A 12258-nucleotide genomic window follows, 5' to 3' on the forward strand; every position below is an offset into this window, starting at 1 on the left:
ATTACCAGTTTCTTCTACTAGAAGAAGTAAAAGAAGTAGAAGTAGAAGAAGAAGAATGAGAAAACAGAGGACCATATCTCTTCAAATATATCAGGCTGCAGGGTTGTCAAAAATAAATAAAACTGACGACTGGATTAGACACTCATTTGCACATGTACTTACAACAGTGCCATCTTTGCTCACTCCAATAGACACACAGCTTTGCACACACCTACAGGCGGGCAGGCACTCAGGTGAACAGCCCCTCCCTTCTCTAGTACTAGAACACATGGACACTCGTCGCCATTCACAACGCTGAACATTTTATGAGTAATTTCAACAGATCAGATGCTGTTGAAACGTTGAAACATGAGCTTTACTAAGTGTTAAACAGTTATCAATAAATGTTAATCTGGACCTAGCAAACATCAGTCCTGTTGGTCCTGCCTGTCCATAACATTAAGAGTGTCAATTTAACAGGACAGCACAATTATTTGTCTAACAAAGACAACAACAACAACCAAAAAAAGTTAGCTGACCAATAGTACACACGTGTGATGTGCCTAATAGTTAGCATTTCCTAATTGGTTGATTGCATTCTGCCTTGGTGGATGGGGGTGAATGCATATTACTGTGTGTAAGTGACTGTGTGAATATTGTTTCATTGCAACTGACCAAGGTCACCTGAACCTTAATTTTTCTTCCCTCCTAAACACTCGTTATTGATTCAGGTATGCGGAGCCTTTAAATTATTATAGTGAAAACCCTAACCTGCCAAGTTGTGGAAGTATTGAGTATTCAGTTTGACAGTCCGTACCAGTATTACTGTATAAAACACCAAATTTAGGAGTATAGTTTTTCCATTGCTCTACCTCAGCAAAGAAACTGTTACTTAATTCCATTATCAACCACAGCGCTCAGCCCCAAGCCAAACACTTTTCCTTTTATCTTAACTGTGTCAGACCCAAAAAGGAAGCAGATATATCTGCAGTATATTTAATTTAGCATGAGCTTTCATTTGTTATTTTCCCCTGTCTAAGACAAAGCTGCTGAAGAATTTCCCACTGAAGAGCTTATCAGACATACTCTGCAAACTGCTCTCATGTGACCTCATTTGCATTGATAAATTTGTTCTGCAAATTTCTAGTAGTGAAGCTTGCGTGGTGAACACGTGGCAACGGTCCAGATCAAAAGTGGCAAAGAACAAGGTTCATATGCATGACAACTGCGTTTGCAGTTCTCCTGTTTACGTGATCTGCGTAGTCCCTGTCACGACTGAAAATCCTACATTGCTGTCATCTCGAGCCTATAACTTACAGAGCCCCATTATAAGTCCAACTGCATATGTTTCAAGATTGTGGTGTCACTAAGCAAACAGAACATGTGTGTGAAGTCAGCATGTTCAGGGAAAAAAACAAAGTTTAGTGTTTTACGACACCCTTGTGTCATGTAAAATGTGGAGACTAGTCAGCTGAGAGATGAGCTTGCTTTGAAGCTTTCAACATGAAAAAGACTGGAGAAAAATGTAAGAAAAACAAGAGTAACTGTGCTTAGAAGGTGGAGGTGACCCTCATTAAACAAGACATTGATGAATTATAACCTTGTAGTTAGGGCAGGGCGATATGGCCAAAAATATATATCACGATATATATTTGAAAATTTGCGAGAACGATATAACTGACGATATAATTTCTGCGAGACAAAATACAACTCCACAACTTTACTAGCGCAAAAAAACCCCCATCCATTTATTTTACTTAAACAAGCAGCTGTTTTTTTATGTGCATTAAAGCTATATAAACATTTAACAGTGCAAATGCAAATTCCTTGCTGAAAGTTTAACCAAAAGGCATTTCCAGTAGAAATGGGCTGACATATCCTGAGCATAACCATGTATAATATCCACTGAAGTTAAAGAGGTGCTTTGCAACATCAAACTGCAGTGTGCCAAATAAAAAAGTCAACTATGTATTTTTTGGACCATAACGTGCACGGGATTATAAGGCACATTAAGCGAAACAAAGCAGTCACATAAATCAAACTTTATTCAACTCATTCTTCTTGCTTCCTCCACTTCTGTACCATTGAGTCATTAATGCCTTATTCTATCACAGCTGCTCTATTCCCATGATGTTGCAGTATATTAATGACTAACCTCGTATTGTGGATAGATTGTCTCAGTTGTTCTCCTGACTGAAGTTTGGTCCGTTTACAGCATCCTGCCATGCGATTGCATTTGTCCCTAACCATCAGGAAGCTTCACGTTAACTTTTATCGAGTGGAAAAGTGTTAGCCTTCATCCTCCAGCTTTACTGTTTATGTTATGCTAACACAGCTGTGTCACTAGCGACCACGTAGCGCATCATTATATACCACCTAGCCCAATTTCAGTAACCCTACAAACATCACTGCCGTTTAATTTCCTGTCTTCATTTATGTTGGAAGTGATAGAAGAGCTGTACGTTTGAATTTTTTCAGAAATCTCTCAGTCAGAACATGCTATATCATGCTTAGGTAACTAGCGAAACTAGCAAGCTAACTTCCGCTAACTTCTAACTCCGTTAAATGTAATGAATTCTGTTTTCATGGATGCCTGAATGTTAAACATCATAGCTACATCTGGTAAAGCAGCAATGCTGATCGTTTTATTAAAGATGAAAGAATTTAGGCAGTTTTTAACTCTCAGTGATGTTCGTTTGACTTCGGGACCTTAATGGACGGAATTTAGGACCCAGATTACTCGCACCTTAGTCCGACAAATACGGCAATAACGATGGCCCGCTTGCATGTTGTTCTAAAAAAAAAAAAAAAAAAAAAAAAATCTCATTCTCCGTTACCGCCGTGCTTTTTCGGCACTGCGCATGCGCATTTTACCCATATTCTATCACGATATTTCATTTTCTTATCGTTGCCTAGCATTGTACCGGTATTACCGTGAACGGTATAATATGCCCCAGCCCTACTTGTAGTTAATGTGCTTGTAAAACTGCAAACATAGGAAGTGAAACCACTAACCCAAGGTCTTCCTGTTAATTATAAAGCAGCAGTGATGTTTCTACCAAGAATTTACAAACACATGCCAACATGAACAGTTTGAATTGTACCTACAGGAGGTGGTAGATACAGCAGTAATGTTACGACCGGTGGTCTGGTGAAGCCATTATGCAACAAGATATGTTCCAGAGACAGTTTACCTGCTAAATGCTCAGTGTCTGCTCAGCAAACAGCTTAATGAAGTATTCTGACTGCAGTTACAGGGCTATTAGCCAGAAACAGTTTGTCCAGCTTCAAAATCCTGTTACAGTCGACACATTTTTTTATTGAATTTTCACCTACACAGCACATCCAACTAGAAAAACCTACGACAGAAGAATCACATGTGCAAAATGTACGCATGAGACTTCAATTGATAAGTAACATCATCTGCTCTCTGAAAATGTGCTTGTTTAGCATGGTAGCTAAAACAAAACACATGTCATGTCAGTTCATTTATCACTTAAAACATTTTTTGTGCCTCGTGTGTAATCAGCCATACACAAGTCATGATAACAAGAATGTGCTTTCCACCAGAACTACAAAAATCTCCAAACTCAGTCTGCATTTTGTCATCAGCTAAATGAAATTTCAGACCTCTCCTCAGGGACAACTTGTAGGAGATTGTGACTTAAATGTGTGGCTTCAAAATGATCACAGTATTCCTTTTACTCATTTCTGGACACTGAAACCCAAGCTGATGCAATTTAATGCTTGTAAAAACATTAACCATCATTAACACCAGCACTTATGAGGAGTGTCTTCTTTTGTGATAAATGCAGCAGCTGTGTAAAACAAGGTAATTTGTCACAATGCACACTCCCCATGCTTACTGGAGGTGAAAAGAGAAAATTATTGACTACAAAAATTATTGAATGTGTTGACCCAGCTTTTATAGCTGTGAAATACACAAGACAGGCTAAATGACCTTGTTGTCCTGGGCTGTAAACTTAAGATACATTCCCTTTCATTGACAATACAGTAGAATCACCAGAGTCTATCCAACCATTTATTACTCTGCTTATCTGAAGCTGGGGTGCACTGGCAGCAGGCTAAACAGGGCATTCCAGTTTTACAGAGCAACATTTTCCAGTTCCTCCTGAAAGATCCCAAAGCAGCCCAGGGTCACATGGGATGTCTAAGCTCTGGATTCACAATGACATCCTGCTCAAGATGACAGAACCAGCTCAACTGCTTACTTTCAATATAAAAGAACAGCAACTGGTCTGAGCTCCCTCCCTGAGCCGCGCTGATGGTCACAGCATTGGTTGTCGTGTGCCAACTGTGACATTAGTGCAGCATCATAACCATTTATATTGGTGTTTAAGACACAATAAGGTATCACAATTCACAACAATTGCATCAGCAGGAAGAAGACATAACCCAATGTGATCACAAAGATTTTCAATGGGTTTCCCCAGAATGTCTAAATATTTTAAAGTCTACTTCTACAATGTCATTATTTCTCTCTTTACTGTAATGGCTGCCAGTTAATAAACTTTCAGTGGTACATCCCTTTTAATTTTTGTAACACTTTATATAGGCACTGCTGAAATTAGTGCGCAGCAAATTTTAGGTCTGGTCACTTCCTCGTTATCGTAGCAGAAACATAACTACAAATTAGCTGAATCAGTACAAAGACTGTTTTAAACATTAACACCTTCACAGAGCACTAAATAACTGTGCAACGTCTGTATTAGATCTCAAAAGTGTAGCTACAACTGGCCACTGGGTGTAGTGCACCAGACTTATCCCAAGCCCACATTTAATCAAATTAATTTCTCCTTTTCCGACAGCCCCCTGACAAGGGAGTGTGCACGATAAGAGTTAGCAGAGAAAGAGTGACTTGCTCACAGATGCATCCTGTTCTCACAAGTTGCTTCTGTGTTCCTCTTGAAGACAGCATCACACAGAGCTCAAGAGAAACCACAGAGGCTAAAGAAGGAGTGGAGGGAAATGACTGAGGGTACAAACTGTCCAGCTGGGCAGATGTCTCAATGGAAAACCAAAAGATAAACACATGTGAAGAAAACTTTTGAACTTCACAAAATTTTATTTTTTTTAAACAAAGGCGTATGATCATTCAAAATTCAACCAAATCCTACATAATAACTTTTTTAAATTTAAAAACTTTAGCAAAATTTTACCTTCATGCTGTGAATATTTTCAGCAATACAGACCTCAAGATATCCATGTAAATTTCAGGACTGAAAAATACATACAAGTCTTGCAAAGCAAAGGGAAAGACCGTTAAAAGATAAGCCAGGTATGAAAATACAGTGAAAAGGAGTCCTTTATTACATCATAACTTGTTCTGACCAGCCACCTACCTACATGGTGATATACGACATCAAGGTTTCCCCAAAAATTCACAATTTTAAGTTTTCCCCAGTGAATCATCAGGAACCAAATCAACATTCAGAGTACTGGTGCTTGTTTCTGTTACTTTTCATCATAAACATAAAATTAGTGCAGCTTCACTATCAACAAAATACTATTTTAGCTTTAGATTGTGACGCTTGGAGTGGTTGTTTTATTGATTTCACTGCAATATGCATGGCTCCATTAAATACATTAAAGCTGTTGTACAAATTTGGAAAAATTAAGTGATTCTGGGAAGCCTGGAACCTTTTCAGATTTGACTGATTTTATGTGGAGTGCCCCAGCTTCTCTTTTCTTGCAAACTATAACTGTGTGCTTGGTTTTACAGGAATCTCGTGCTTTTCATTAAACAGGCACAGCTGCAGGATAATAGCTGAATAAGGTACCAAGAGATGAGCCACTCTAAAAACCCTCACATGATCCATTCAGTACTTTGACATCAGTCGCATGAGTGACCCAGAATTACACACTGTGCATACTGATGAATTCCCAGTATGTCTTTTTAAAGACTGTTCCAGCGATTTTAGTGTTGCAGACAAATATCCAATGACACAATGAAATCATGACAACGTGAGATACAAAGTTCACTTGTCAATTTTAGAAAAATTTAAAATGCTCATTAATCTCTTATTTTCAGTTTTTTAGTTGTGACAGATTTGTTTTTTTAATAAACCTTCCTTTTTAGTTCTTTCCTCCTTTGTCAATTTTTATGATACAAGTATAATATGTTCCCTTCAGATTTTTTTAACATTTTAACATCTTTACCTTCAACTTTTTAACAGCAAGCCACAGTAGCAACAATCCAACTGCAACTTCTCCATAAAATGTAGTCTAGTTATTATTATAGTGTCTGTTGAAAACGTAAACCTCATATTAACTGTAGGATAAGGATAAAACTTATCCTGTCCTATCTTAAGTCGGTCTTTTTCTCATGTTGACATTCCAATAAAATCAAACAAGTCAAACACTAAGTTTTTCCTCTTTTGTGTTTTTGACTTTGTTCATTTCCTTTTAGAGCAAATATTACACACTTATGCAACGGCTTTCTTCTTGTGAATTTCCACCAGGACGATGATAGGAAATAATCTCGAAAGGAATCTAGTTGTAGTCAAGTCAAGAACCGTGGTCTCTGCTGACTTGAGGCATATTATCTTTAGATGTGTGGAGGCATCATGAAAAGACAGGAAACAAACTGATGCAATGTGGGTTATCTGAACACATTACGATAGCAGGAAGAAACCGTTCAATATGAGCCAAGTTAAAGCTGCAGCTTTGCCTCACATGTGATTTTAACCCAACTGTGTTGCTGTCATTACAGGACTAGTTTCACTTTACACATATACAAACCCGTGTTACGCAGACTCAGCAACTGATTAAGAATTTGTTTTCACTTTTAACAAAAACGCACATTCTGAAATGTGCTCGCTCATGTTTATCCTGACTGTGCATCAGTGTTGCTGTTCGGCTAAAAGACATCTTAGTGAGTACAACTTTAACTGTAATACTCTTGTTCAAATGTGCCCTGGTGCAAAGTTGCCTAGTGATCTCTGAGCAGGTAACCCAACATTTTCACCAGAGATCAAACAGATCAAGCTTTTCTGGCCACAAACCCTGAAACCTCAGCAAACATTTAAGCAAGCATTGGTTAGTGGTTGGAGGTCCAATATTGCTGAATGGTTAGAGCATGGGACGAGCACTGTAACAAACACAGGCCTTCTATATATGACAACACTGTGATAATATACACAAGTCTGATCGGTGTCATAATTTATGATGAAGCCTCTTTGAAACAAACAGAAGGGGTAGTGAGATCGCTTTGAAGTTGCAGCGAAGCAGCCCACTTGCAGGTATGAAGTCACTGAAAATCCTTCACCAAATCATCTGTTTCACAAAGATTATTTGTGAAGAAAGGTGTCTTTTCAGCTGCTCTTGTCCTCCACTGTTTTGTTTTAACACAGCAACGACGTTAGAAAATGAAGAACACGTTGAAACAAAAAACGGCTTTTTTTGCATCAATCTTTAAATTAGTTTCTTATTAACTTTGCTCAAGGCTGACAGCAACTGTCTCACTGACACCTGAAACATGGGTCTCGAAGGGAACACGCTTTAGTAAGTCGTAATTTTGCAAATTTAGACTATATATAAATTAATTCTGATTTACTGACCCAGTGTGGGAAAAGTGTTACACTGGACACTGCATATCAGAAAGCTACTTAACTGGACAGAGAACAGACACATTAATGAAATTCAATAATAGTAAAGAAACATACATTACCATTTCAGAGTTTGTCTTTTTAAATTTAATAAAGCTGCCCTCTCCCAGGTGCTTTAAAAAAAATGTTCATTTATACATTTGTGCTAAATTATTGAAACTATAGTTATTAAGAAGCATAATCATGATTGTGGAGGTTGCACTAATCCAGGAGCCTTAGATTAAAGAGCAACACAACTTGACCCGATAAAACAACACGCAGACAACAGTAATCCCTGTGTTATGCTTCTGCAATGAATCTATGTCGAGCCTATGACTTGACTTATGCCATTGCTGGCATTTATACCTGTATGGAACGCGTCAATGGCAACGTGTTGTTAAAGGAGGTGCATGTTAGGTTATGGCGCAGGGTTTCAGAAGGGTTTGTGTTCACAACATACCTACTGCATAAATTTAACACATAAATATACTGTAAGAGAGCGATCAATCAAAGCACACAACCAACCGAAACATCGTTCAAGAGGGACAGTGGAAATCCAGAGAAAAAGGTAAAAATAAATAAACAAAACAACCTGTAACCTCCCATTTCCTCTAGATCATCACAAGACCAGATGAGTCGCAGCAAATTCAAGTTTGCTCTAGACTAAAGAGTCATCTTTACTCGAGCTGAAGTAAAAGTTTCAGGGAGACAAACACTGCTGCAATGAAGGGCTTATTCACAGCCATAAACACATTTTAGACCTTAATACAGACCTTTCACACGGGCACCGCCACTTTTTCCACTACTTTTTCATCTACTTTCAAATGTACCAGGCACAGTTGGTGAAATGAAATATTCTGTTATATGATTAACCATGCAGTCCAGAGACCCAGCTCTTTAGCTTGGGACAGACTGATGAGCAAAGGTCACAGTGCAGAAAAACCAGCCACAGACTCTGCACATGATTATATGATGACACAGACTCATGACTGCTTGCAAGAAGAGTTGTGTTGTTTTGTTTTTAATTTGGGCGAGTGAGATCAAGTTTACAGCGTGTTTACAGCTGCATGAACAGACATGCTCGTCACCACTGAGGCACTTAGCACAGACTTACACAGAACGATTATGGGCTGAGATGAGAAATGTGTTTGATTATAATGTCTCTTTTGGTTAGCTTTAGGTGGGACCTGAGAGGTTAAACTTCCTTTAAAATTTTCCCAGATTAAGCAGAGTTTTAGGGCTCACCCACCCACTAAATTAGTCCTCAAACAGCAGGGAGAAAATCTGCGCAATCGAGTTGGTGACTCATGCAAAATAGTGTGTCAAACATGCTGTCGAGTGTGATCAGATAAGATAAGAAGTCAGCAGTGAGGGGAACTAGAAAAAGAAAAAGAAAAAAAATCAGCTACTCATAAATATATTTTTAAGTATTATTTTGAGAATGAACTCTTAGAACACTTTCCCAGAAATGTTTCATTAGAGTCACGTTATCCTCTAACAAAAAGGCAAAAACAACTGTTTCCTACAAAAGAGGAATTCTCATCCCCTCCCAGATTGATTTTACATTTCACATCAAAAACATTCAGAAAAACATCTCGAGTGGTGTGCGTTGTAATGGGCAAAGATATCCACCTTTCCGAAGTAAAATCTAAAACCAAATGTTAGCATATTTCTGATTGACATTAACTACTTCTAGGCTTTCATCAAGTTGAAAATTAGCAAACACCAAAACAATATCTGATGTGTGTAAAGTTTTTACTCTTAAATCAAAGCTGGTAAATATCTAGTCAATATTTAGGAATACTTTAAACTTTCCAGCCATTTGTAGTGAAGCTGGCATTACCACGCCATGAATTTGAAAGAAGAGGAACTGCAGAAATAAATGACTTCTTTGCAAACTCATCCAGTGGGACAGTTTCGACCCCTTTGTTTTGCAGGTTGCGGCCCTTGGGCTGCATGTTTGACACAACCACCCTTAGGACTAATTAGCTGTCTAATTGGCTGAATTAGCTGTAGTAGCTTTAAAGTTTCTAACTATGTTTTCAATCAATATGCTTTGATAAGCACTGGACAATTTGTGAACTCTTGCTCAAAAGCTGTTTATTTCCACACTTCCTCTTTTCTCTACCCGGCTGGCTGAATGTGCTTGGAGTTGGTTTCAACATTTGTGAACATTTGTGAACATAAGGCGTTGTTAAATCATGAAGGAATTTTTAAAATCTTTCCAAGTCTTGCACAGCACATCTTCAAAAGTGGAAGAGAGTAAGCAAGACCAGGGGCCAGATAAAGCCAGTACCTTTGCAAGTTTTCAACAAGTTCACAGCTCATATTAAATGACAAAAAAGGAAAAACAAAAAAGTTCAGATTTGTAGGTTTTTACAACTTGAGACTGAAAGTCTTTACTTTGATTTAAATTTCCCCACACAGCCAGAGAGTTCAGGGATTTCTCAGATTAACAGGTGCTTTTGGACAAGTGACCACACACTAAGCACAGATAAATTATACGAGATAAAATGTTTTTATTCTCAAGATTTTGTGTGTCACACATTTAGATGCAATATCACAAAAAAAGCTACAGCAGGAAATCAGTCTTTCAAAACTAGTTCATTCCTAATTATTAATGCAATGTGTATTAATAATGTGTACCTCTGTCATAACCTGGAGTAGGTCATTCTTCCATTAGTTGACTATGCATATGTGCTAATCATCATTTCTTGATTTCTATTTTTACAGCTTTTTGTACATTTATTTTAATATTTTATAGCTTGCTATTTCCTTTAGTCTCCCCCCACCAAAAATAAATAACTAAATAAATCAGGCTAAGCCTGATGGGAGCCCCACCCTAAGCCCATTTCTGTTGGAGGAATCTTCCTGTTAAAAAAAAAGTTTGTCCTTCCCACTACAACCAAGTGCTTGCTCATAGGGGGTCATCTGATTGATGTGGCTTTCTCTCTAAGACAGGAGGGTACAATGAGAGGACTGCTGCTGTAAACAAGCACTATACAAATGCTGTAAAGAGGGCGAAACTGTTTTAACCCACGCTAAAGACTCCCGATGAGGCAAAAGTGACTTTTACACTCCTTTATGTTGACACAGGAGAGCTGGACCCCGAGGGCAACCCACACCTTCTCCTCTCCACTCCCCTAGTCTTGGAGCAGCTGAAGCAAGATGTAAACCACAGCTGTATGGGGAAAAGCTTTAATTCTAGCCATGCACCAAATCCCTGGTGTCCCAGTTTAAGTGGCAACTGCCTGGAAGAGGAGAGCGACCTACTTCTATCACAAGGAGATGTTCAGTAGAACAAACACGAGCCATAAAATAAACCCGTTACCATCATTAAGCTGCATGTGCCATACATACCTTCTGCAACAAGCTCCTCCACGGTGACTTGGTACCGGCCGACTGAAAACACTTTCCCGAAGTAGCTGCTGACTCCGGAGCTGGAGCTGGAGCCGGATGCCCCTCCGAGCCCACCGCTCTCAGACTTTGGCATTCTCGAAAACTTCTTCATCCTTTCCTTTCTCTGTCAGGGCCAACCAAAATGCAATCCCTAATCAGAGGCGAATCGACTCCGCAGTCCAGTTTAACTCGGTTGCTTCCCCTATCTACTTATCTGGACTCTCTTCTTCTCCTGCATGCTCCGCGTCTGGTTTTCCTAGAGGGGCTGCACGACATTTAAAAAGTCCACTTAATAACCACGCGTCATGGTGACACAACCGCGTTCCGAAATCTCGTACCGGCGACAGCGTCAAAAACAAAAACAAAAACTGCCACTTTAGCTTACGCTAGCTACTTGTGGCAGTTGCTAGCATGCGTGCATGCAGTCAGGACGCTCCGACACAATGAAACGGGGAAGAAGAGCAGCACTGTAGAAGAAGGGCGGAAATAAACTCCTCCACGGAATAAATTCAGCCAACCAGCCCTCCAAAACCAGCCCTGTCGTGGTTAGCTTCACGCCCGCCACTTGGTCGCTCTAGTCGGGCGATTCGTCTAGTTAGCTCGCTAGCTTCGGTGGTTAGCGGCTAACGAGCTTCGCTAGCAGCCACAGCGGTTCCTCGAGCCGCCCCGAGTGCAGGTGGGCTAACAAAGTACGAGACCGCACCTGTGATATAAGCGGGCGTCGTCTGCTTGTCAGAACGACTCCAGTGAAACCGTTTTCATCCGGTTCATTTGTATCATTTTCCTTGAGCTTCTCTAACCGTTAAACTTCTCGTGACTCCTAAACGGCAGGCTTCAAAATAAGTGGGTGGTTTGTTATTTACCCAATGAGAGTGACAACCTAACCCAATGTGGCCCCGCCCCCTTTCATTGTTATGATTGGTGTAAGTGGAGAATGTATGGAAGCCCACTGATGCTAGCAAGAAAGAAAGATTAATGAATGAAGGCATAGAACTAATAAAAGAAACATTCCATCTATCAGTTGACCAAAATTCAAGTATTTTTAACCATTAAAGTTATCATATATAAAATATAATTTTTACTTTTCATGAAAACAATTATTTTTACTTAGTATGTAAAAAGTAACTTATGAAATTGTCTTATTTCAGCTGCTCCCTTTAAGTCACCACCTCAGTTTCCATCTCAGCCTATCCCTAGCATTGTCCTCTAGCACACCAACCCTCTGTGTGTCCTTCTTCACTTCATCCATTGACCTCCTCTGTGGTCTTCCTCC

At 39.3% G+C, this 12258-nt stretch overlaps 1 protein-coding gene across 1 annotated transcript in view; it reads right to left on the bottom strand.

The window, feature by feature from the left end:
* bmp2k (BMP2 inducible kinase) overlaps positions 1-11838 on the bottom strand; it is a 59637-nt gene extending 47799 nt beyond the window's left edge. The window contains exon 1 of the mRNA XM_039621088.1: positions 10947-11838. Within this exon, the coding sequence (XP_039477022.1) occupies positions 10947-11097 (151 nt within the window). The 5' untranslated portion in view covers positions 11098-11838. The remainder of the gene's footprint in view (positions 1-10946) is intronic.
* Positions 11839-12258: the final 420 nt, after the last annotated feature.

The sequence above is a fragment of the Oreochromis aureus genome, linkage group 12 (assembly GCF_013358895.1).
Source record: "Oreochromis aureus strain Israel breed Guangdong linkage group 12, ZZ_aureus, whole genome shotgun sequence".
Taxonomy (NCBI): domain Eukaryota; kingdom Metazoa; phylum Chordata; class Actinopteri; order Cichliformes; family Cichlidae; genus Oreochromis; species Oreochromis aureus.